The 27,436-nt window shown below is 38.2% G+C and overlaps 2 protein-coding genes across 10 annotated transcripts in view; one reads left to right on the top strand and one right to left on the bottom strand.

Moving 5' to 3' along the window:
- Window positions 1-11,305: 11,305 nt before the first annotated feature.
- FBXO48 (F-box protein 48) lies at window positions 11,306-14,481 on the bottom strand. Its single transcript, XM_081595697.1, has 4 exons — window positions 14,393-14,481; window positions 13,563-13,704; window positions 12,145-12,486; window positions 11,306-11,543 (listed from the first exon to the last, which is right to left on the bottom strand). Exons 3-4 carry the CDS (start codon window positions 12,448-12,450, stop codon window positions 11,382-11,384), a joined length of 468 nt encoding a protein of 155 aa, XP_081451823.1. The 5' UTR covers window positions 12,451-12,486; window positions 13,563-13,704; window positions 14,393-14,481; the 3' UTR covers window positions 11,306-11,381.
- A 197-nt stretch (window positions 14,482-14,678) lies between these two features.
- The window catches only part of APLF (aprataxin and PNKP like factor), a 142,101-nt gene continuing 129,343 nt past the window's right edge, over window positions 14,679-27,436 (top strand). For all 9 annotated transcript variants that reach the window (XR_014083510.1, XR_014083509.1, XR_014083511.1 and 6 more), the window contains exon 1: window positions 14,679-15,033. Coding sequence is in view for 6 of the 9 variants with exons in the window: in XM_081595691.1 (XP_081451817.1) it covers window positions 14,938-15,033 (96 nt within the window). In the remaining 3 variants the exon portion in view is untranslated. The remainder of the gene's footprint in view (window positions 15,034-27,436) is intronic.

The following is a 27,436-nucleotide window of genomic DNA, read 5'->3' as shown; positions in this document are numbered from 1 at the left end:
TAACTGCTGAATATGTTTTAGCTGAATCAGATCATGAAGGGACAATCAGACAAATCAGTTACAGAACATTCTATAAGATAACCAACCTGAATTCTTTAAAAAAAAGTCAATATCCCAAAAAACAAAACCAAAGGCATGGAGATGCTTCTAGTTAAAAGAGATTAAAGAAACATAAAAAAATGATATGCATAAACCATATCTGGATTTTGAATTGGAAAAAAAAATCTATAAAAGATATTTTTGGAACTATTGGATAAATTTAAATAGGAATTGTAAATTAGATGACTACTGAAATAGTATAAAAAGTTTTAGATATGCTAATGAAGTTGTATTAATATTTAGGAGAATACATATTCTTAGGAGATGCATGCTGAAGTATTTAGAGGTGAAGTATCATGTCTGCAACATATTTTCAAATGCTTTGGCAAAAGTAATTAATAAATGTGGAAATGTTAACAAGTAGTAATCTAGGTGAAGGATACACAAAGGGTTTTTGTCATATATTTTTACTTTTCTGTGGGTCTGAAATTTTTCAAAATAAAAAGTTGAAGGAATATTCTTGGCTCTTTCATTTGACTTACTTGTTTTCAGATTAGTTTTTAACTTGTTCAAAATAAAAATTTAATGAGTGCCTACTATGTATTACATACTCTTATAGGTGCTGGGAAGTGAGGTTGAACTAGATAGGTGAGATTATTCTCTAATTTTCAGTTCCCTCATGCATAAAACGGATATAGAATAATAGTAACCCCTGCATTAGCACAATGCTTGGAGCAGAGCACGCATTCAATAAGTGTTGGCTGTTATAATTAATCAACTTTGCCCATTGTTTACCTAATTTCATCCATTTGATGGTTTTGTTCTTTCAGCTCTACTTTAAATAAAAACGTGTGATCTTCCATTGTTATATATTATTCTTTGCAAGCCATTTCCTAGTGTTACTACTCATGTTATTTTTGTTAATATTATTAGGGCATTTGATGTTGTGGAGAGAAGATATTATGTAAAGCCAAAGCAAACATGAAATTAAAGTGGTTAGGGGTATATTTTTCAAACTAGGCTTCTATATATGACTATTCTAAGGTTTAAAGTTTATATTCCCATAGATTTTATTAATGATTATCCTGCTCTAAGATTGCATTTGATTCTAAACACAATTTCAGCCCCCCACACCTCCACTGTCTTGCTGGGGCTTCTCTGTGTTTGGACATGGGGTATCTTCTCACAGCCACTCCAGCGCCGCGCAGCCGCAGCTCCAGAGTGCCTGAAGAACTATGGACGGAGGTTTGTGACATCGTACGGGAGGCAGGGATCAAGACCATCTGCAAGAAAAAGAAATGCAAAAAGGCAAAATGGTTGTCCAAGGAGGCCTTACAAACAGCTGTGAAAAGAAGAGAAGCGAAAGGCAAAGGAGAAAAGGAAAGATATACCCATTTGAATGCAGAGTTCCAAAGAATAGCAAGGAGAGATAAGAAAGCCTTCCTCAGTGATCAATGCAAAGAAATAGAGGAAAACAATAGAATGGGAAAGACTAAGGATCTCTTCCCTCATAGCTCAAGTTGGTAAAGAATTCACTTGCAATGCAGGAGACCCTGGTTCGATTCCTGGGTCGGGAAGATCTGCTGGAGAAGGGATAGGCTACCCACTCCAGTATTCTTTTGGGCTTCCCTGGTGGCTCAGTTGGTAAAGAATCTGCTTGCAACGTGGGAGGCTTGGGTTCGATCCCTGGGTTGGGAAGATCCCCTGGAGGTGGGAAAGGCAACCCACTCCAGTATTCTGGCCTAGAGAATTCCATGGACTGTATCGTCCATGGGGTCGCAAAGAGTCGGACACAACTGGGCAACTTTCACTCAGAGATCTCTTCTAGAAAATTAGAGATACCAAGGGAATATTTCATGCAAAGATGAGCACAATTAAGGACAGAAATGATATGGACCTAACAGAAGCAGAAGATACTAAGAAGAGGTGGCAAGAATATACAGAAGAACTGTACAAAAAAGATCTTCATGACCCAGATAATCACAGTGGTGTGATCACTCACCTAGAGCCAGATATCCTGGAATGTGAAGTCAAGTGGGCCTTAGGAAGCATCATTACAAACAAAGCTAGTGGAGGTGATGGGATTCCAGTTGCTATTTCAAATCCTAAAAGATGATGCTGTGAAAGTGCTGCCACTCAATATGCTAGCAAATTTGGAAAACTCAGCAGTGGCCATGGGACTGGAAAAGGTCAGTTTTCATTCCAATCCCAAAGAAAGGCAATGCCAAAGAATGCTCGAACTACCACACAATTGCACTCATCTCACACGCTAGCAAAGTAATGCTCAAAATTCTCCAAGTTAGGCTTCAACAGTACGTGAACCGTTAACTTCCAGATGTTCAAGCTGGATTTAGAAAAGGCAGAGGAACCAGAGATCAAATTGCCAACATCCGTTGGATCACTGAAAAAGCAAGAGAGTTCCAGAAAATCATCTATTTCTGCTTTATTGATTATGCCAAAGCCCTTGACTGTGTGGATCACAACAAACTGTGGAAAATTCTTCAAGAGATGGGAATGCCAGACCACCCAACCTGCCTCCTGAGAAATTTGTATGCAGATCAGGAAGCAACAGTTAGAACTGGACGTGGAACAACAGACAGGTTCCAAATAGGAAAAGGAGTATGTCAAGGCTGTATATCGTCACCCTGCCTATTTAACTTACATGCAGAGTACATCATGAGAAATGCTGGGCTGAATGAAGCACAAGCTGGAATCAAGATTGCCAGGAGAAATATCAATAACCTCAGATATGCAGATGACACCACCCTTATGGCAGAAAGTGAAGAAGAACTAAAGAGCCTCTTGATGAAAGTGAAAGAGGAAAGTGAAAAAGTTGGCTTAAAACTCAACATTCAGAAAACTAAGATCATGGCATCTGGTCCCATCACTTCATGGCAAGTAGATGGGGACGCAATGGAAACAGCAACTGACTTAATTTTTTTGGGCTCCAAAATCACTGCAGATGGTGACTGCAGCCATGAAATTAAAGGACGCTTGCTCCTTGGAAGAAAAGTTATGAACAACCTAGACAGCATATTAAAAAGCAGAGACATTACTTTGCCAACAAAGGTCCATCTAGTCAAAGAGATGGTTTTTCCAGTAGTCATGTATGGATGTGAGAGTTGGACTATAAAGAAAGCTGAGTGCCAAAGAATTGGTGCTTTTGAACTGTGGTGTTGGAGAAGACTCTTGAGAATCCCTTGGACTGCAAGGAGATCCAATCAGTCCATCCTAAAGGAAATCAGTCCTGAATATGCATTGGAAGGACTGATGTTGAAGCTGAAACTCCAATACTTTGGCCACGTGATGGCAAAGAACTGATTCATTTGAAAAGACCCAGATGCTGGGAAAGATTGAAGGCAGGAGGAGAAAGGGACAACAGCTGAATGGTTGGATGGCACCACTGACGCATGGACATGAGTTTGAGTAAACTCTGGGAGTTGGTTATGGACAGGGAGGTCTGCTGTGCTGCAGTTTGTGGGGTCGCAAAGAGTCGGACATGACTGAGCGACTGAACTGAACTGAACTGAAGACTGAGTTATAAACTAGAAGCAACTGAAAAAAGGTTTCTAAAAACAACAACAACAAAAAACTAGATATTGAACTGATCAACATTAAGCAACACTGGAGATTCCTTAATACTCTTCCCTAATAAACTTGCCTCTTTACAGACTGTGTAAAAATAACATGTTGTTTTATCTCTGAGTTAAAGCACTCCTTTTCATTTGAATCCACTCACACACCTTCTTAGATGCTAATGACTCGATCTGATAAATGTACAATTCATTCTAAACCCATTCCATAAATTTATCATTAAGTTCCAAAACTTACCTTTCAGTGTAGACTGTAATCACAGTAATAACTTATTATACAAAGAATTATTTTAATGGTATAAAAATGGTATAAAACAAAAACCAAATATTACTCATATGACAATATTTAAAACTGGGGTGATCCAATAAGTAAAAATGAATGATAATTTCGGGTGAAGTATATTTTCAAGTGTTTATTCAAAAAATATTTCTTCTTTCCTATTTTTCTCTCACAGCTTTTAAGAAAACAAGAATAATTCTTCATATATTAGCATTAATATTAAGCACCCCATATATCTTATGTGTTTGTACATTGCATTTCAATACAATATTATCTACCAAAATATGTTAAATTATTTTTATTTTACATTCTTGGTAGGATTAAAATAAATAATATAAAAATAATTTAACAACTCTATGAAATATCTACTATGTTCCAGGTTTGGGAACACAAAAATAAATAAATGGTCCCTGCCATTAACAGGCTCACAATCTAACGGGGGAGATACACAAATCAAGCAGACAATTTAATGTAGTATGACAGCTTTGAGAATGGTATGTACAAAGAACTACGGAATCTTAAAAGGGTCACTTAATGCAGAATGGTAGAAGGTAGGAATGGTTTCCAGGTTCGGACGATCCACTGTACAAAAGAATTTACGAAGAAGTGAAAAGAAGAACATTCCTATAGTGGGAATTACCGAATAATCCTAGAGACTGGACTGCCTGATTTTCAAGGTCCCTTCCACCCCCAAGAAGACAGAAGGAGATAACCCTGGCGTGCTGCAGTCCATGGGGTCGCAAAGAGTTGGACACGACTGAGTGACTGAACTGAACAGAACTGAACTGAACCAGTCATCACTTACTTGATTCAACAAAGGGAATCCATATAGAGCGGGACATATTCCTCATATTTTTCGACTTGTTAAGTATTGAGTTCCTGGACTCTTACTTTTCATGCGATAGAGCATAATTTAAGAAGAAAATCCCATACTAACTAAAATGTTTTGTAGTCACGTTACCTATGGTGCTGATCACAGTTTCAGACTGAACAACCTGGTACTGCGAATAATATATCATCTACTTTTAAGTAAAAGAGAACAAAAGTTAAAGGTTCCTATAAAGCTATAAACTCTTAACAAAGTCAAGTATATAGGTTTCTTGTAAATAATATTTTCCTTTCTTTTAAATGTGGAAAAACAAAAAGAAGCTGGTCCTTTTTCTTGGTTATCTACAAGGAATACACTAGATGGTGCTACAAGATGTCAGAAAGAAGATAAGTTTTACCAAGAAAAACAGTGTGGAGGTTCTGATGGCACTTTCCATACATTTCAGCCCAAGAGTAATTCGAGGTTTGTTGGCAAGTAATGGGGAACTTAATCTCACAAATTTTAGCTCTCTGGTTGGACTCATTTAAAATTAAACCACAAGCGGGACTGGCTAAGATAGCAGAGGAATAGGACGGGGAGACCACTCTCTCCCCCACAAATTCATAGAAAGAACATCTGAACACTGAGCAAAATTCACAAAACAACTTTTGAACGCTGGCAGAGGATATCAGGCATCCAGAAAAGCAGCCCATTGTCTTCGAAAGGAGAGAGAAGAAATCCAGCTCTACCCACCAGAACATCAACGCAAGCTTCCCTAACCAGGAAACCTTGAGAAGCCAATCGTCCAACCCCACCCACAAGGAGGAACCTCCACAATAAAGAGGAACTTCAAACTACCAGAATACAGAAAGGCCACCCCAAACACAGCAATCTAAACAAGATAAAAAGGCAGAGAAATACTCAGCAAGTAAAGGAAAATGATAAATGCCCACCAAACCAAGCAAAAGAGGAGGAGATAGGGAATCTACCTGAAAAAGAATTTAGAATAATGATAGTAAAAATGATCCAAAATCTTGAAAACAAAATGGAGTTACAGATAAATAGCCTGGAGACAAAAATTGAGAAGATGTAAGAAATGTTTAACAAGGACCTATAAGAAATAAAAAAGAGTCAATATATAATGAATAATCCAATAAATGAGATCAAAAACACTCTGGAGGGAACCAACAGTAGAATAACGGAGGCAGAAGATAGGATAAGTGAGGTAGAAGATAGAATGGTGGAAATAAATGAAGCAGAGAGGAAAAAAGAAAAAAGAATCAAAAGAAATGAGGAAAATCTCAGGGACCTCTGGGACAATATGAAATGCCACAACATTTGAATCATAGGAGTCCCAGAAGAAGACAAAAGGAAAGGCCATGAAAAAATACTCGAGGAGATAATAGTTGAAAATTTCCCTAAAATGGGGAAGGAAATAGTCACACAAGTCCAAGAAACCCAGAGAGTCCCAAACAGGATAAACCCAAGGCGAAACACCCCAAGACACATATTAATCAAATTAACAAAGCTCAAACACAAAGAACAAATATTAAAAGCAGCAAGGGAAGAACAACAAATAACACACAAGGGGATCCCCACAAGGATAACAGCTGATCTTTCAATAGAAACTCTTCAGGCTAGAAGGGAATGGCAGGACATACTTAAAGTAATGAAAGAGAATAACCTACAGCCCAGATTACTGTACCCAGCAAGGATCTCATTCAGATATGAAGGAGAATTCAAAAGCTTCACAGACAAGCAAGAGCTGAGGGAATTCAGCATCACCAAACCAGATCTTCAACAAATGCTAAAGGATCTTCTCTAGACAGGAAACACAGAAAGGGTGTATAAACACGAACCCAAAACAACAAAGTAAATGGCAACAGGACCATACTTATCAATAATTTCCTTAAATGTAAATGGGTTGAATGCCCCAACCAAAAGACAAAGACTGGCTGAATGGATACAAAAACAAGACCCCTATATATGCTGTCTACAAGAGACACACCTCAAAACAAGGGACACATACAGACTGAAAGTGAAGGGATGGAAAAACATATTTCATGCAAATGGAGACCAAAAGAAAGCAGGAGTCACAATACTCATTTCAGATAAAATAGTCTTTAAAATAAAGGCTGTGAAAAGAGACAAAGAAGAACATTACATAATGATCAAAGGATCAATCCAAGAAGAAGATATAACAATTATAAATATATATGCACCCAACATAGGAGCACCACAATATGAAAGGCAAATGCTAACAAGTATGAAAGGGAAAATTAACAATAACACAATAATAGTGGGAGACTTTAATACCCCACTCACACCTATGGACAGATCAACTAAACAGAAAATTAACAAGGAAACACAAACTTTAAATGATACAATATACCAGCTAGATTTAATTGATATCTACAGGACATCTCACCCCAAAACAATCAATTTCACCTTTTTCTCAAGTGCACACGGAACTTTCTCCAGGATAGATCGCATCCTGGGCCATAAATCTAGCCTTGGTAAATTCAAAAAAAATTAAAATCATTCCAATCATCTTCTCTGACCACAATGCAGTAAAATTAGATCTCAATTACAGGAAAAAAACTATTAAAAATTCCAACATATGGAGGCTAAACAACACACTTCTGAATAACCAACAAACCACAGAAGAAATCAAAAAAGAAATCAAAATATGCATAGAAATGAATGAAAATGAAAACACAACAATCCAAAACCTATGGGACACTGTAAAAGCAGTGCTAAGGGGAAGGTTCATAGCAATACAGGCGTACCTCAAGAAACAAGAAAAAAAATCAAATAAATAACCTAACTCTACACCTAAAGCAACTAGAGAAGGAAGAAATGAAGAACCCCAGGGTTAGCAGAAGGAAAGAAATCTTAAAAATTAGGGCATAAATAAATGCAAAAGAAACAAAATAGACCATAGCAAAAATCAACAAAACTAAAAGCTGGTTTTTTGAGAAGATAAACAAAATTGACAAACAATTAGCCAGACTCATCAAGAAGCAAGGGGAGAAGAATCAAATCAACAAAATTAGAAATGAAAATGGAGAGATCACAACAGACTACACAGAAATACAAAGGATCATAAGAGACTACTACCAACAGCTATATGCCAATAAAATGGACAACTTGGAAGAAATAGACAAATTCTTAGAAAAGTATAACTTTCCAAAACTGAACCAGAAAGAAATAGAAGATCTTAACAGACTCCTCACAAGCACGGAAATCGAAACTGTAATCAGAAATCTTCCAGCCAACAAAAGCCCAGGACCAGATGGCTTCACAGCTGAATTCTACCAAAAATTGAGAGCAGAGCTAACACCTATCTTACTCAAACTCTTCCAGAAAATTGCAGAAGAAGGTAAACTTCCAAACTCATTCTATGAGGCCACCATCACCCTAATTCCAAAACCAGACAAAGATGCCATAAAAAAAGAAAACTACAGGCCAATATCACTGATGAACATAGATGCAAAAATCCTTAACAAAATTCTAGCAAACACAAACCAACAACATATTAAAAAGATCATACATCATGACTAAGTGCGCTTTATCCCAGGAATGCAAGGTTTCTTTCATATCCGCAAGTCAATCAATGTAATACACCACATTAACAAATTGAAAGATAAAAGCCATATGATTATCTCAATAGATGCAGAAAAAGCCTTTTGACAAAATTCAACATCCATTTATGATAAAAACCCTCCAGAAAGCAGGAATAGAAGGAACATACCTCAACATAATAAAAGCTATATATGACAAACCCACAGCAAACATTATCCTCAATGGTGAAAAATTGAAAGCATTTCCCCTAATGTCAGGATCAAGGCAAGGGTGCCCACTTTCACCACTACTATTCAACATAGTTTTGGAAGTTTTGGCCACAGCAATCAGAGCAGAAAAAGAAATAAAAGGAATCCAGATAGGAAAAGAAGAAGTAAAACTCTCACTGTTTGCAGATGACATGATCCTCTACATAGAAACCCTAAAGATTCTATCAGAAAATTACTAGAGCTAATCAATGAATATAGTAAAGTTGTAGGATATAAAATTAACACACAGAAATCCCTTGCATTTCTATACACTAACAATGAGAAAACAGAAAGAGAAATTAAGGAAACAATTCCATTCACCATTGCAACAAAAAGAATAAAATACTTAGGAATATATCTACCTAAAAAAACAAAAGACTTATATATAGAAAACTATAAAACACCGATGAAAGAAACCAAACAGGACACAAATAGATGGAGAAATATACCGTGTTCACGGATTGGAAGAATTAATATAGTGAAAATGAGTATACTAGCCAAAGCAATCTATAGATTCAATGCAATCCCTATCAAGCTACCAATGGTATTTTTCACAGAACTAGAACAAATAATTTCACAATTTGTATGGAAATATAAAAAACCTCAAATAGCCAAAGCAATCTTGAAAAAGAAGAATGGAACTGGAGGAATCAACCTGCCTGACTTCAGGCTCTACTACAAAGCCACAGTCATCAAGACAGTATGGTACTGGCACAAAGACAGAAATATAGATCAATGGAACAAAATAGAAAGCCCAGAGATAAATCTATGCACCTATGGACACCTTATCTTCGACAAAGGAGGCAAGAATATACAATGGAGAAAAGACAATCTCTTTAAACAAGTGGTGCTGGGAAAACTGGTCAACCACTTGTAAAAGAATGAAATGAGAACACTTTCTAATGCCATACACAAAAATAAACTCAAAATGGATTAAAGATCTAAACGTAAGACCAGAAACTATAAAACTCTTAGAGGAAAACATAGGCAAAACACTCTCCGACATAAATCACAGTCTATGACCCACCTCCAAGAATATTGGAAATAAAAGCAAAAATAAACAAATGGGACCTAATTAAACTTAAAAGCTTTTGCACAACAAAGGAAACTATAAGCAAGGGGAAAAGACAGCCTTCAGAATGGGAGAAAATAATAGCAAACGAAGCAACGGACAAACAATTAATCTCAAAAATATACAAGCAACTCCTGCAGCTGAATTCCAGAAAAATAAATGACCCAATCAAAAAATGGGCCAGAGAACTAAATAGACATTTCTCCAAAGAAGACACACAGATGGCTAACAAACACATGAAAAGATGCTCAATATCCCTCATTATTACAGAAATGCAAATCAAAACCACAATGAGGTACCATTTCATGCCAGTCAGAATGGCTGCTATCCAAAAGTCTACAAGCAATAAATGCTGGAGAGGGTGTGGAGTAAAGGGAACCCTCTTCACTGTTGGTGGGAATGCAAACTAGTTCAGCCACTATGGAGAACAGTGTGGAGATTCCTTAAAAAACTGGGAATAGAACTGCCATATGACCCAGCAATTTCATTGCTGGGCATACACACCGAGGAAACCAGAATTGAAAGAGACATGTGTACCCCAATGTTCATCGCAGCACTGTTTATAATAGCCAGGACATGGAAGTAACCTAGATATCCATCATCAGACAAATGGATAAGGAAGCTGTGGTACATATACACAATGGAATATTACTCAGCCATTAAAAAGAATATATTTGAATCAGTTCTATTGAGATGGATGAAACTGGAGCCCATTATACAGAGTGAAGTAAGCCAGAAAGAAAAACGCCAATACAGTATACTAATGCATATATATGGAATTTGAAAGATGGTAAGGATAACCCTGTATGCGAGACAGAATAAGAGACACAGATGCATAGAACAGTCTTATGGTCTCTGAGGGAGAAGGTGAGGATGGGACGTTCTGAGAGAATAGCATTGAAACATGTGTATTATCATATGTGAAACAGAACACCATTCCAGGTTTGATGCATGAGACAAATGCTCAGGGCTGGGGCAATGGGATGACCCAGAGGGATGGGATGGGGAGGGAGGTAGGAGGGGGGTTCTGCATGGGGAACACATGTAAACCCATGGCTGATTCATGTCAATATATGGCAAAAACCACTACAATATTGTAAAGTAATTAGCCCCCAACTAAAATAAATAAATAAATAAAAAAACAAAAACAAAAACAAAACAAAAATAAAATAAAATTAAACCACATGTTTAACACAAAATGTTTACAGTGTTTGACAATTCAATCTGATTCCACTGAAATGGAAAATTTTAAGTTATTAAAATATACATTTATTATACATTTAAACATATTGCTATCAATTTCATTTGGGGATTTTTCCCATGAGCCTAACTATGTCTACTAATTAATAAATCTCTAAGTCAGTTCCTTCATATGGTTTCTTGAATTTTCAAATTATTAAGCAGAAAACACTAATAAAACTGTTTAATCATTAAAATACTGAAGTACTTCAACAGACCAACACAAATACATGAAATAATACATTTTGAAATCACCCTATCAGTATAGTATTTTTATATAAATAACATTTCATGATTTTTCCACATTACAGTAAAACCAGAAACATTTAGGTAAAACATTATTTTACCTAAAGTGCAAAATAAAAACAAAGTTTTATTTTTTATATTTTCTACTTAGTTTTCTTTTAAATGTTAAATATTAAAAAGGCAAACAAAAAAATGGACAGTTAAAGACATACTTTTTATAATCTAAGAGTCATTTTAGTTTTAAACTCTCAAAGTTAGGAGAGTTTTCTGCTTATCTTTCCAATTCTGCTTCTAGAATTTCCCCCCACGTGTCTGCATCCATTGGGTACATGATTTTTTCTGGTAGGCTGATAGGAGAACATATGTTGCTGTATCTGCCACTTAGCCATTCATGTTTTACTTTACTCTTCTGGTAATTCCTCAGTAGTATGACCTGAAAGAAGTAAACCACCATTGTTAATGGCAACCCACTCCAGGATTCTTGCCTGGAGAATTCCATGGAGAGAGGAGCCTGGCGGGCTACAGTCGATGGCAAAGAGTCAGACATGACTGAGCGATTAACACTATTACTACTACTACTACTACTACTACTACTACTACTACTACTACTGCCATTGTTAAAGAAGGTAGTCAGTGGTTGGTGAGTGAGTTTGTTTGAAGCTAGAGAAGCTGATTGAAAGGCTGAAAAGATTAAGTATTTACATTGATACACACATCTATTAATAAATGTGTGTGTGTGTGCACATACAGAACAGTGTGAGTTACACAGTTTGCTGGGGGTTTTGGATAGGTGGAGTAAAATGAAGTAGCCATTGTGGTTTATGAGGTAAATGCCCCCCAAATTCAAAAGGATAGATGGGAGATTTCGTTTTTGCAGGAAAAGAATATAATTCGACTTTAACTCCCAAAGCCAACCCACTCTGTATGTCGTTCTGTATATGAAATCCTCCCTCCTTCAAGCCAGAAGGTAGAGTGTGGCTCAAATAGATCACCATATTGTCAAGAGGACTTCAGATTGCAAAGGATAAACTTACCCTCCAGGGATAACCACTCTCTAGATCGTCATCTATCTCTCTTTGACATACAGCTCTTACAGTCAGGCAGTGAGGTTTCCACAAGGAGTCGCTGTGTCTTATTGCATGATTCCAGCTCCTGCATGTCACCGAAGCCCTGCACAAGCTCCGGATGTCTAGCTGACTGAAAATTTTAAAAGTAACTTCTGGAGGCAGCAGTTCAACAAAATTATTTTGACACTCTTTTTTTTCCTTTTCAGTATCCACAGAGTTCAAGTCTATGTCAGAAACCCTTGAAGCATGGTTTCTCTTGGAGTTTTTCTTCATAGCTCGGTATTTTGGTGAATTATCCTCATATATAACCTGAAAGGCAAAGGTTAAAAATATTCACTGCCTTTAGATCAGACTGTAGATCCCCCTTTGAGCCAGATACTTTCATGGTTAGATTTAATGAACTTTAACTTTATTGACTTGAGCTCTTCAGTCTGTCAAATGGAGCCAGTGATGCTTCTCTGGTGTGTCTTCTTAAAGGATGAACAGAGATGATGAGTGAAGAATCTATCCCTACATCTGAACTGCACGCGGGAGACACCCAACACATGCTACTCCTTTTCTTCTTTTTAGATATTTTTGGTAAATAGGTTTGTTTCTAAACATTTGTTTTTCTACTCCCAAAGAAAATTATCTGAAAAAGAGATGTGATTCTTCACAGTCTATAATTTATTTTTAGTAGTAGAAACAACTATGGTAAGAACACATTCTATTCCAAGTATTGATTGAAAAAACTTTTGAAAATGTATATGTTTCAATTCTACTCAGCTCACTGAATACTAACAATGGGAACAAATGCCTTCTCTTTAAGTTTTTCACTTATAACTTGTGACTTAATGACAAACCTGATGAACTTTTAGTAGTTTATATAAGAATTGTTTATCTACTTGCACTTAATGGGTAGGTGCTCACATTTGACACAAATGCTGTCTGAAATGGATAAGAGGTTGAGGTCTGGGCTATACTGTCAAAATCTCAAACATTCAATTAGTTATAAGAGTTGTGTTTTAGAAATAGCTTCTTGAGGCTATTCCACATGTATAGTTAATTATGAACTAAGATAACTAGTCATTAAGGCCATCAAACAACAGTTACTCACAACTATAATCAATATTTATAACACATCTAGGTAAAGCACATGACTAAAGATTGAAAGTCCAGTTTGAGCTAATTTACCTAAGGTGCATGGTGTAGGCTCCTGATATCAGTTGAAAGCATGGAGGTATTTTGGCATATAAAGATAGTTCATATTAACTTAAAATCAGTTTATTCCATTTTGTACTTCCTTTTATAGTGAGGGGTGTTGGTGCAGGAGGGGTTTCAGATACAGCTAATACTTCTTTTATCTTAGCTAATGACAAATTCCCCTTTCTAGATGTGCTACTCACCTATATGTTTCTAAACCTGCCAAGACCACAGATGCTCCGGTTCATTTGGTTATGATCCAAGTTGGCTACAGTGGTCAGAATTTTAATGCCTGAGTTCAACAGAGGATTTCCTCTTGAGAGTTTGGGGAAGTGAGAAAGCAAACTGCAAAAAATAAGTTCATAAGTCAAGTTTTTGCCCTTCCACCCTCTAGCCCTCATCAATATAAACTAAAGCCGAACTACTCTATTCTTGAAAAGAATCTCATACTAGGAAAAAGTTACTGTGCATTTAAACGCACATTTGTTATTTCTCCTAAGATCTCACTGGAGATAAAATACGTCCTCCCGTTACGATTATTCCACACGAGGCATATGAAAGCATTTGAATTTAACAGATGGGGGTGCCTAAACCCCACTAGGCATTTTTCTTCTTTTAAGTCCCATTTTGCCTGGATGTCTAGAAACCTATCCTCTTCTTTCTAAACCAAACTTTGCTAAATTACCTCTCTAATTAGGTGACAGGTCACCCCTCTTTCAGGTGTCACACGGAGGGAGGAATCGTAAAGCAGGGCAGACGCCCGGTTCTCGGGGAGCCTCCATCCCAGGCAGACACTGCAGGCCGGAAGGAATGACCCCACGTCCCATCTGAACCACCCTCCTGGCATGCCCGGAGCCGACAGCAGCTGTCGGAGTCCAAAGAATACCTGGGCACTGACAGGTAAACAATAACAACTGTCACCACCGACTGTCACCGCAGCTCCGGTCGGCCGAGCAGAGGCTGTGCGAGCGCCAGGGCCGCGCCCCGGATTACGCTTGCCAGACGTCAGTGGAAAGGGAAGACCCCCTCCTACCTACTGGGGAGCTGCTATCTCTCGATCCGCGATTTAAATTGTCCAGAATTCGAATCCTTTCCCCCTCTCTTCCCACCCACTCTAGCCCCGCCTTGCTGACTCGGATTTCGCACAGGCGCAGAGAGGGACGCGCGTTGCCTTTTGGGATTGGTAGTTTTCCCAGGGCGCCTGAGATAGGCAGTGGAGGAGAAGGGAAAGCGTAACGGACTACAAAGACCGGCGCCCTTCGAGCCGGGTGGGCGGTGAGAAGGGCTGGGGCTGGGAGGGGGCGGGGGTTGGGTAACCCGGGCTTTTAAAAAAGCAGATGGGAGGCGGTGTGAAACGGGATTCTCTGAGTACGTCACTGGCTGGAGTGGAAGGGAAGGGTTCGCTTCCCCTCGGTGGGGCCCCAGCTCCGCGCAGGCGGGGCACACTCGAGGGCAATCTTTGCTCTACCTCCCCCTGTGTTTCTTGGGGCCTGCCTGGGCCCCGCGCCTGTCGTTGGAAGGCGGAAACGGTTACAGGGTCTCGCTCCTTGCGAGGGGGTCTGTTTAATCCTCGCCGCTATGTCCGGGGGCTTCGAGCTACAGCCGCAGGATGGCGGCCCCCGGGTGGCCCTGGCGCCCGGGGAGACGGTCATCGGCCGCGGGCCGCTGCTGGGAGTAAGTGTGGCGGGGGTTCGGCGGCCCCGGAGAACCGCGAGGTCCTGGCGGGCTTCTGAGGCCCTACTCTGGGTTCTGCCAGGGTTCCCCACCGCTCCGGCCAGGCTTTCTGGATTTTAGAAGTTTGAAGGCAGCATGTTTTTCAGTCAACTTGAACCAACTCACAGACGTTTCCTTCTGCTGCCTTTAAAAAGCACTGACCTGGATTATCGTCATTAGTGTTTTACACAGAGGTCGGCAAACTGGCCCTGGCTCCAAATTCAGGCTGCAATTGTTGGGACCCACATACTGAGAATGCTTCTCAGATTTTAAAATGTAAACAAAAAAACCCATATTAGCCTTTCAGGGAGAAGAATTTCTCTAAGGGTTGGGAATATTGCCTGTTGGCTTGATAAGCCACGATATTTATAGTACTTTCTGGCCCTTAACAGAAAAAGTCTGCCAACCTCTGATCTTAGTTTTTCTAGAATAATTTCTTTTAAGCTTTGGCCCCTCTGGTGGTACTGCTTGGGCTTTACTTTTATTGTAATAATCTTTTTCAGTAACGTCAGTGACTAACCTTTATGTAGTGTGTAGAATTCCAGGCATTTATCTAAAGACTACCTGTACCAGCTTCTTTAAACCTTTCCGCACTTTTTGAGTTAGGTGCTCTTATCTTCATTGTTCAGATGAGAAAATTGAGCGAGTTATTTAAAGGACACACACACAAGCTTTTGGGTAACAGAGTGCAACTGGGTTATGTATTCTGGGGTGTTTAAGAGTGAGAAAACTTGCCTGTAACATTCTGGAAATTTGTAGATCTCTCACTGAAGACATATATATTGTTTTCTCGACATTCAACGTGTCTTGTTTACTGGCCACTTTATGCTGCGCGTCTGCAGACCCTAGCACTGCGGGGCATACAGAGATAAAATGGGTACTCGCCCTCCAGTTTTCTCTTGGACTGTCTGAACAAAGCTGGGTGAGTGAGCCTATACCAGGGAGTAAGGAGTCTGGTCACTTACCCTGATTAACCGCCAGTGTCTAAATGGAACCATTGGTATTAGGCTTAGGACTCATCTCCGAGCAGAAAAAGGAAAGGTGGTCCAAGGTGGTGATGGGGAAATTAGTTTTAGAGGAGTGTGAGTGTATGTATATGTAGTGGGATTACTGAGAAACTTCAAGTTCACTTGCTGTTTTTTTTATTTTTACTTAAATGTGTATTACTTTTCTCCGTAGTTTATTATATACAAACCTTTGGAGGACCTGCTTGGGAGGTTTTCTCCCTCTGTTTTCCTTCCTTTCTTACTCCGATCCTCTCCTCCCTCCCCCTCTATTACTCTTTCTCTTTCCCTCCCTACTTCTCTCTCTCATTTTATCTCAATTAGAGTATCTGCTTCATCTAGAAATCTTATGTCTAGTTACTAATGAGTTTTAATTTACTTAACAAATTGTATAACTAACGTAGAGTTCTGTGGATTGGGTTAAATGATGGGTGAATTTTAGGCCTCTGTTTTATAAACTTGGCACCAGGTCACAGACCCTTCATTATTTGTAGCTTGATCTTTGTTAATAGGTTTGCTAATGTGAGACAAGCTTATTTGGTTTCTGTTTTTAAAAATGGTAAGGAATAGAAAGTCAGTTACCTGGTCAGGATTTAGCTCTTCCTTTTTGAATAGTCATTCGATGATGAGATTCTGTTGCCAAGTTTGGTGGGTATTAGAAGTGAATGATACTAAATGTGTTGAAGGAAAACTTTGAAGAACAAACAAATCACCTTATGGTTTTCAAGATTTTGGAGCTGACTGGTGTTTCCTCTCTACAGTGGTTTAAAACTCCACATGAGGGCTGCAGTTTCAAACAACAGCAATTCCAGTGAGGATTTTTTTTTTCCCCATGGTGTGTGAGAGAGCACAGATATAGTTCTAAGTCAGAAAACTCAGGGAGTTTATTTTCATTCATATCTATCAGAAGTGATTAATAATAATCAGGATGATTTTTTTACTCTCTCAATTAGTAATGTCTTTTGGAAACAAATTTCACAAACCTTCATGGCCACAACCTTTACGTTTATAATTCCAATGTGTTAAGCATTCTTTGTGGTAAAATAATTTGGCAGTGGGAATGTCTTCATGTTTTTACAGTGGGGGAAAGCTTAGAACTCCTGTAGATAAGAGAACACAGTGAAATTTCATTTTCTCGTGTCCTTTAGTGTGAATCCTCAGGGAACCCAAGGTCTTTGTTTACCAAGTTGTAATTCTGGTTCCTGATCACCAAACAAAAGGTTTTGCAGCAGGATGAATCTCCAGGGAATTATCCTGGATGAAAACAGTCAATTCCGAAGGTCACATATTGTATGATTTCACTTACATGATGTTATTGAAATGACAAAATGATTAAAAAAAAAAAAAAAAAACATAGTGGTTGCCAGGGCTTAACTGAAGAGGTGAGGGGAGCAAGAAGGGAATCAGGTATGCCTGTAAAACAGCAATGAGGAATTTGTTTTGTATCTTCACTGTGTCAATATCAATATGTGGTTGTGCTGCTGTACTATAGGTTTGCAAGATGTTGCTGCTGGGGGAAATGGTAAGCAGTACAAGAAATCTTTTTGTAATAATATCTTATCACCATGAACCTACAACTATCTTAAATAAAAAATTAGTTAAAGATTTTACAGCATCTCAGCAGAATACCATTAGACCAAATTATTTACTTTGTGGTTTTTCTTTAATTAAATCTGATTATACCCTTAATGAAAACTATTCTTTCTAGTTTCACATTTTCCTTATTCGATAGCAGGGATTATAGGGCACATTCCTTAATGATCTATTTTCTTCCAAGGAAATAGGACAGCACCAGGTATCTAGTGAGATTTCCCAAAGGCAGATGTAATTGAATCTATTGCTCTAATTAAAAAGGGAAGGGGCGCCCAGTATGGGGTGGGGATAGTCCTGGGCTCTAGTGCAGACTCTTCACCAGGCATCAGTTAACTACTGTTGTAAGTGTTCCACGAAGTTTATATTAATACAAAGTAACCACTCCCAAGCCTGGCAAATCTGCACTGTTCCTGTGTGTGTGCGCTAAGTCATTTCAGTTGTGTGCGACTCTGTGTGACCCTATGGACTGTAGCCTGCCAGGCTCCTCTGTCTGTGGGATTCTCCAAGCAAGAATACTGGAGTGGGTTGTCACGTACTTCTCCAGGGGATCTTCCTGATCCAGGGATCGAACCCCAGTCTCTTATGTCTCCTGCTTTGACAGGTGGGTTCTTTACCAGTAGTGCTATTTGGGGAGCCCCTGCACTGTTCTTCCTTGTTGCCAAACCTCACCCGCTGTCTTGGAATGGTAGTTCTACTTGGTCCAACAAGATTTGTCCCTGGGAATGTGCCAAGCACTCCTAGCTGCGGAGGGTGGGGGGTGGTTTGCCCCTCCCTCAGTTATTGAGCCTAGTATAATTCCTGGCACATGGTAGGCCTTCAACACGATTTCTTCCTTTTCTGTTTCTCAAACCCACTCTTCTAAACCTCGTCAAGAGCCTACTTGCAACTTAGGTGTAAAAGGGACAGCGTAGAGTTTTGAAGTGGATATAAATATAGTAAAGAGGTAGTGCTGCCAACTGCTAAAGCTTAAGGAGCAACATTCATGATGGATTGTTTACATTTTTCCTATTTTGTTGACTCATTAGCAAACTCAGAAAATAGTTCATGAATATTTACTCTAGTTAGATGGGAAGAATGAAGGAGAAATAAGTCCTGGCTTTCAGGAAACTTATAGTTAGTGGGTATGAGAGATACAGAAGCAAGTAACTAGAAAGGGGAGCTAGACAGACACTTCCAGTGAGTGAAGTGGAAGAGAGTAGGGAAAATGACATGGAGACAATGATAGTCGACAGCAGTATCATGAATGACACTGCTTTGGGGTTGGGGAGACCACAAGGAGAGGGATCTGTAATTTAGCTTGTCTGCTTGTCCCCATTCCTGGTAATGGAGTAACTATTGGTACATGGTAACAGAGTAGTCATTGTTTTTCTCAAAGGTAGTAAGAAATCTAGATTTTTAGATATAACCTCTGATTTTTAAAAAAAATTTATTTAAATTGGAGGCTAATTATTTTACAATATTTTGGTTGTTTTTGCCATACATTGACATGAATCAGCCACAGGTGTATGTGTGTCCCCCCATCCTGAACCTCCCTCCCACCTCCCTCCCCATCCCATCCCTCTGGGTTGTCCTAGAGCACCAACTTTGAGTGCCTTGCTTCATGCATTAAACTTGCACTATAACGTCTGATTTTTAAAAGGTCACAAAAGTTTTTTCAGAAAGAGTCAGACACGACTGAGCAACTGAACTGAACTGAACTGAGCCAAACAGAAGAATCCTACACCTACAGAAAGGTGTAGGAAGGAACCCACAATTTAGATGAGGAGGTCCAAGAAGCCTTTGTGAAATCAGTGACTTATTGAGCTGCCTTTGAAGTGATAGAACAGCTAGAGTTTTGGTAGGTGGAGAGTGAGTGGTAGGAAGGGAAGGGTTCTTCAGGCTAAATGAATGTATGACTTAAGGCTGTGAGTTTGGAAAGTGTTTGACATATTGGATAATTGGATAAGGGCGAGTAGACTTGTGGGATGATCACATTACAGCAGTGATTCTGTTTAACTTTTACAAACATTTAACAGTATGTACTAGTTTTCTTTCTTTTTAAAAAGTCTTTATTAAGTTCACAGCAGAACTGAGCAGAAAATACAGTTCCCATATACTCTCTGCCCCCATGCATGTACCATCTTCCTCTATCAGCATCCCCTACCATGGTGGTGCATTTGATAAACCTGTTTTGGCATGTCATTATCACCCAGAGCCCACAGTTTACACTAGAGTTCACTCTTGGTGTACATTCCATGGATTTTGACTAATACGTAATGACATGTATCTACCACTGTAGTATGAGAGAATAGTGCCCTAAAAATTCTTAATGTTCTGTTCTGTTATTAATGTTCTGTTAATCTTTCCTTCCCTCCCCGACCCCTAGCAGCTACTGAACTTTAACCATCTGCATAGTTTTACCTTTTGCAGAATATAATATAGTTGGAATCATACAGTATGTATATGTAGACTTTTTTTCAGATTGGCTTTTCATGTATTTTTATGGTTTTTGAATGATGAGTAATATGTTCCACAGCCTGGATGTTTCAGAGTTTATCCATTTGCCCACCAAAGGATATCTAGGTTACTCCCACATTTTGGCAGTTATGATTAAAGCTGTTATAAACATCCATGTGCAGGTTTTTGTGTGAACACAAGTTTTCAGTTCTTTTGGTTAAATAATAATATGTGTTTATTTCTAAGTCAATGTCTTTAAATTAGCACCCCCTATGTACTATTGGATGTGAATATGCTGCCTTCTCACTTGCCTCCAGACCTCTGTCCAAACTCTTTTCTCTGCTTATTTGATTCTGTGGATAGTTTCTGGGTATCTGTATTTTTAAAAGCTCTGAAGATGATCCTGTTGAGAAACCAAATTTGAAGACTACTTGTAGAAACACTAAGTAGAATGCTTTGCACAGAATAGTCTTTAACAGATGTTTTACCAAAGTCCCAAGTGGAGATTTAGACCCTGTTTTATCTTACTCTTGTGTTATGTTTTTATTCACTTTGTTTCCTCTATTGTAATATATTACAGATGAGGATGATGTTCTCAAATTTGTATAGCATTCACTGTGCAAGCAGAATTGCAAGCCAAACAGGTTGAGTGAGTTGACATTCCAACGGCAGCAAGTCAGCACAATTCCATTATATTGGCTAACAATTCAGCAACCTTTACTTAGGAGCTCAGAAAGTATTGGATTTTACTTTTAAAAGTCTAAATGATCCATATTTCATTAGTATTGTGGATTACGCAGGTGTTTGTGAGGTAGCCTGATAAACTAACTCTAATTTATATCATTAGTCATAGGAGAAAGTATGTTGACGGGTTTCAAAGGCCACATGCAATATAGTAATAAACTTTTTAAAGAGAGATCATTCATAAACTGGAGTCTGCCTCTGACTAAAATCAAGTCCATTTTCTCAAACTTGTCCTTGGTATCAGAAGTTGGACTCTGATGCAGCAAGTAAAATGATATTAAACATGTTGTATCAAAATGTAGCTTTTGCTCTGTTGAGAAATAAGGTCCATTTATCATCTAATATTATGGCAGACTTGGTGTGGATGTGTGAGCTCTGGAGTGTGTGTTGGACCCGATACTGGGAAGCACTCTAGATAAGAAGAGTTTATGGTGTGTCGACTGGTTTATAGTAACCAGTCTGTCTTCAATTTGGCTCTTAATTTTACATTTTACTTACTTGCTACACAATATAAATTTGGGAAAAGAATTTTATGCCAATTATGCCTAACTAGATCCCATGCTTCTTTGGTTTACATATTTTCTCATAATATAGGCTCAAATCTCATAGCAGATGATTTCCTGTATTTTTCTACCATGATAGTTTGAATTTGTCTGTTGTTGATAGAGCAAACCAGATAATCTTATGTGAAAGTACTGTAAATTATAAAGCATTGTACAAGAAAATTTTTATTATCTCAGTCCTTGGTTTGCTATGTAGTTTATTCTGAAAAAAACTAATTTTGTCCCTTCTCTGTTCTTCCATTTATAGGAACCAGGCTAAATGGTAACATTGAATTCATGAGATATATTATTCCTGTCTATGATATTCAGAAATTTCTCTAGGAAACATTGTCAGAAAAATTAAATGATGTTGATTTTTCAGTAAATACTGTTGTTATTCAGTTGTGTCTGACTCTTTGTGACCCCATGGACTGTAGCATGTCAGTAAATATTATATATGGACAAAATGAAATGAAAGATCTAGTAGCTTTTCTACTTCTACTTTTGCTTCATTCAGGTTTGTTTTTTATTTTTAGAATTTTGGGAACAAACAAATAGGTCGGAGACCTTGGTTCAAAACACTTAAAACATTTCTGCTGGTAGCATAAGGAACTCTTCATTTTGTTTGACTTCAGTAAATGCCAAAAATAAATATTAGGCAAAGAAATCACAAATGGTTCTTCTAAGCTTTCATGTCTTTTTTCCTCCACAAACACCATGTCTTAAAAATGGGGAAAACTTCATCATAATACATGAAATACACAATTCAAAACCCAAAAATCAAAGATAAGGGATCCGCACTGTAAAATACAAAAGTGATAACAAAAACAGAGAGCCCTGTCCCCATTCAAGACATAGCATGAAGAATTTAAGCAAAAGGGTTTTTTCTATAGTATCTGAAGAAAAATTACCATCATTTTGGCTGTTGCTAACAAAGGATAGGAGTGATTTCAGTGTAATTCTTCAGCCTGTGTATTCTTCAGAATTTCTTTTCTAAGCTTCTGCTGTGTGCTATGCAGTTCTTTTAATAATAAAATGTCCCTGTACTTGAATGCTCAGTTTAGTTAACTTTTCTGTTTTCTAATATTCCTTCTCTGACTGGCTGAGTATAAAGGAATTTACTGTCAGTGTCCAGTATCAATATAACAGTTGTTAGAGTAGTGTGTGTTAATCATAATTACTTTGGTTACAAGTAACAAATGTGACAAACAGCAGTGGAATCAAATTCATTTTTCTTCTGTAACAGGATCTCAGGGGCAGTCGGTCCAGGGCTAGTGCAGCTGTTCAAGGAACCGCTGTTCTCTGCTCCTTCTTGGTGGTGCTTTGCATATGGCTTTGCTGTCTGTACTCATAAGACAGCTGCTGTACTTTGAGGTGTTTACATGTGAGCAGGAAGAAAAGGAGAAAGGCGGAAGGAAAAAGGTGTAGGCCAGTTGAGCCTGTTCCTTTTTACCAGGAACACACGAGTCTTTCTAGAAGCTCTACTCTGTTTTGAAATGTAGTTTTGTTATTTCATTAGGTATGGTGAGGCCCACGGACCAGGAGATGATAGTCGTTGAAGAGAAAATTACAATTCCAGAGAGAAATAAGGGCACACTGCGCCACACAGGACCACACAGGATTGGTGGAGGGCAGAAGGCAGAGCTAGGGGAACTGCAGGAAAGCCTTTCTTGTGGTTTTCTTGGAAATGAATGCACAGGCAGGGAAACAAAGTATCATCTAATTTAAATAATTGTATGGGACTCTGGGCTATAAGGGCCACCTCTCCTTGTCTGATGCTAGCCAGGGTGGTTGGGACTGTAAAAATCAGGTAAAGCCAAGATTGGGGTGTGGCTTTGAATGGGTTCATTTGCATATGAAGGTTGCACTTGCAGGTAAATCTTTCACTGTCTCTTTAGAAGTAGTCTTTCTCTAGTCAGCAAAGGCTTAGATACTGAAGCGTCAGATATAGAAACTAGAAATCATGGTTAATACACGCTCTTATAGTTTGTGCTTGGCTCGAACTAAGTATCTGAGCCATCTACAGTGATGACGAATTCTCGGCTTTTGGATGTTTTTAACTGGGTATAATGTTACCCTAAACAAAATTTAAGTAAAATTAGTGTTAAAGAAGAAATGAATAGATACTGATTAAGCAACTAGTAGCATCTGGTATACATGATATGTGTGAAAAATTAGCATCTAAAAAGTTTGGGTGTAGTTTAAATCATGAGTTACAAATTGAAATGCCTGCAGAGGCCAGGTATGCAGAAGAGTGGAGTGGGCTAAGGAGAAGATTATAGGGAGTGCTGGGGACTCTGAGGAGACGGAGGGTACTGTACTCTTCAGAGCACAAATTTAAAAAAGATACTGAGTGGTTTCCTATGTATTGGCTACCAGTTTGTGGTGCTTAGTCTAAATCAAAGAAGTTTAAGAGAAAAAGTAGATATAACTAATAGAAAGAAGCTTATTAATTTCAGTGGCATAGCTGTAAATTAAATCATACTTCAATTATCATGTCACACTGCTTTTATCATGTTTACTGCTTTTTCAATAACCAAATAACCCTTTTAGTACCAAACAAAAATGTATCAACATTTTAAAAATATTAACTATTTTCCTCTCAACTTTTTATTTTGAAAGATTTCAGGCCTGTTGAAAAGTTGAAAGGCTGATACAAAAACACCTATGTAGCCTTAACTTAGATTAGTTAATTGTTAACATTTTGCCACATTTACTTTCTCTTTCTCTGTTGCTAATTAGTGAGTTAGCAACAGACAAGCTGTTAGTACCTTTTTTTTTTTTTTAAAAATAAAGGAAACCTTTTTATTTTGTATTGAGGTATAGCTGATTAACAAACAGTGTTGTAATAATTTCAGGTGAACAGGGACAGGACAGCCATACAAATACATGTATCCATTTTCCCCCAAACTCTCCTCCCATCCAGGCTGCCACATACCACTGAGCAGAGTTCTGTGTGCTCAACAGTAGGACCTTGTTGATTATCCATTTTAAATATAGCAGTGTGTACATGTCCATCCCAAACTCCCTAACTGTTCCTTCCCGCATCCTTCCCTCTAGCAACCATAAATTCATCCTCTAAGTTCATGAGTCTTTTTCTGTTTTGTGAGTTCAGTTGTATCATTTCTTTTTAGATTCCACATATAAGGGATATCATACGGTATTTCTCCTCCTCTGACTTACTTCACTCAGTATAACACTGTCAATCCATGTTGCTGCAAATGGCAGTTTTACACTCTTTTTAATGGCTGACTAATATTCCACTGTATATATGTACCACATTTTCTTTATCCTTTCTCCTGCTGATGGACATTTAAGTTGCTTCCAGGTCCTGGCTGTTGTAAACAGTGTTTCAGTGAACACTGGGGTGCATGTGTCCTTTCAGATCATGATTTTCTCTGGATATATAACCAGGAGTGGGATTGCAGGGTCTTAGGGTAGCTCTATTTTTATTTTTTAAAGGAATTTCCATACTGTTCTCCATAGTAAGCCTTTAGTACCTTTTGCAGGATGTTACGCCATTCAACCTACTCCCAGTAGCCACTAACCAGTGTACTACTTTGAGTCGTTACATTTCTTCACTTTTCTTTAACCTCTTTCCACTTGCAGACCGACATCATTGTCAATGCACTGCCTACTAAACCCTATGCACTTTATTGTCTGCTGTGAGTAAACAACTGGGAACTCACATAACTCATCTCATTAGACTTGAGTGTGCTCTTAGAATGAACAGGACTACATGAAAGTCTGAAGGCTTCTTGAAGCTTTATTTAGCAGTTGAGTTTTCCCAGAATGTCTACTTGCTTAATAAATAGCCATTCTGTCTTATTTCTAGTTTTTTAATATGTTCTAGTTTAGACAGAAGCTGATGTTAAATCATCTAAAAAAGATGTTTTACATAATGATAAGGAGGGTAGCAGTATAGCACTAAGAGCGAAGGTGTCTTTAAATCACAAATCCTGGCCGCTCTCTTCTGCTTATTGGCTCTGTAACCTCTCTGCCGTTCCATTTCTCACCTGTAAAATAAAGATGATAGTATCTTCCACAGGTTTTGTGATGATGGGAAAAAATATATGTGATAAATATAGAACAGTGCTTTGGTTTTGATAAATAATTGCCATTACAGTTGGTATGTTAATAAAAATGTGTGGATATTTACTCTGCACAAAAAGCAGTGATTGCTGTTACATAAAGCAGGTCATCAGATCTTTAGGATCTGTTTATGACCTTACTCCTTTAAGCCCCTTACCACCCCCATCATGAAATTAAAATAAGCTTTAAACATCATTTGTTAAACTTTTGAGCTTTCTATTGAAAAAGCATAAATTACTGTTTTGTATCACCGACTCAATGGACCTGAGTTTGAGTAAACTCCAGGAGTTGGTGATGGACAGGGAGGCCTGGCATGCTCCAGTCCGTGGGGTTGCAAAGAACACAACTGAGCGACTGAACTGATTGTTTTGTAACTTATTCATTATGTAGAGGTGTAGCATAAAAGGGACAGTTGTAGCTGAATGCCTGAAGGATGTTAATTTCAGAGACTCTTTAAAGCACTTTTGTGGGTACTATAGAAATACACAGCTTGCAGTGAAATCGCACTGTTGACAAGTGTCCACTAGAGGTCATTAAACCTTTATATTATTGCTTTCTGCGAAAATTGGCTTGAAAATGAAAGAAACCCAAGTTGAACTGTTACAGGAACTATAATTATATGTCATGGTTTTATATTTGACAGTTTGTTACTCTGTTGGCTAGAAGATCAATTTGTATAATTGAAGTTAACAATAAGATATTACTCCCCAAGTTATAAATAGAAACTTCTTACTCCTTGCCTCAGAATAATTTGCAGTTCTTGAAACTATTTCTGAATGATTGCATGTAGGTGTAGAGTAATAATACATGGCTTTTTCTCGTGTATTTGTTTTTGTTAATTATGGATTTGGAATACTACCTGTGTGAAGAGTGACCTACACAAGCAACTAAAATTCTCTGGACTTTCAATTTCCAATATGTAAAATGTGAATGACATTTATGACAGCATTATGGTGAAGCTCAACATTTAAGTGAAAGTTCTATGCAAATGATAAAATCTGTGTGAATGGTGAAGTAGATTATCAGATGACTGCTGTTTTGGGCCCACTAAGACACATTATGGGAAGAATATAGGAGCCTCCAAATTTCTATCCTCTCTTTTCTGATTGAATAGGCTAATAGTTTATATTTAATTTTCTGAAATAGCCTTTGTAGCTAATAATGGGTGTATTTTAAATAGGCTTCCCAGATGGCTCAGTAGGAAAAAAAACCTCCTGCCAATGCAGCAGCTGCAGGAGATGCCGGTTTGATTTCTGGGTCCAGAAGATCCCCTGGAGGAAGAAATGGCAACCCACTCCAGTATTCTTGCTGGGATAATCCCATGGGCAGGTTCATGGGATTGCAAAGAGTCAGACAGGACTGAGTGAACAAACACACATGCACCTGTAAGATATTTTATTTTAGAAAATGTCCTAAAAATTAACTAGCTTTGTGGAAAATTCACATATGTAGAATTTATTTCACTGTGATGCTTGATGTTACTATTTTTATATAGTGACAGCCATAAGTCAAGTTGGCCTTAGGAAGCATCACTTTTAACAAAGCTAGTGGAGGTGATGTAATTCCAGCTGAACTATTTCACATCCTAAAAGATGATGCTGTGAAAGTGGCGCACTCAATGTGCCAGCAAATTTGGAAAACATAGCAGTGGCCACAGGGCTGGAAAAGGTCAGTTTTTATTCCAATCCCAAAGAAAGGCAATGCCAAAGAATACTCAAACTACCACACAATTGCACTCATCTCACATGCTAGAAAGTAGTGCTCAAAATTCTCCAAGCCAGGCTTCAACAATGTGTGAACCGTGAACTTCCAGATATTCAAACTGGATTTAGAAAAGACAGAGGAACCAAAAATCAAATTGCGAACATCCACTGGATCATCGAAAAAGCAAGAGAGTTCCAGAAAACATCTACTTCTGCTTTATTGACTGTACCAAAGCCTTTGACTGTGTGG

The sequence above is a fragment of the Giraffa tippelskirchi genome, chromosome 4, assembly GCF_054371585.1.
Source record: "Giraffa tippelskirchi isolate mGirTip1 chromosome 4, T2T-mGirTip1v1.2.pri, whole genome shotgun sequence".
NCBI classification, from domain to species: domain Eukaryota; kingdom Metazoa; phylum Chordata; class Mammalia; order Artiodactyla; family Giraffidae; genus Giraffa; species Giraffa tippelskirchi.
This window is presented reverse-complemented; position numbering and strand designations above follow the sequence as displayed.

Bases quoted from the DNA above. Each gene is read 5' to 3' on its own strand.
- FBXO48 (XM_081595697.1), bottom strand. From the start codon at position 12,450: ATGAAGAAAAACTCCAAGAGAAACCATGCTTCAAGGGTTTCTGACATA. The intron at 11,544-12,144 runs GTAAGTTTATCC...TACTTCTTTCAG, and splicing joins AGAGTGGTTATCCCTGGAGG to GTCATACTACTGAGGAATTA.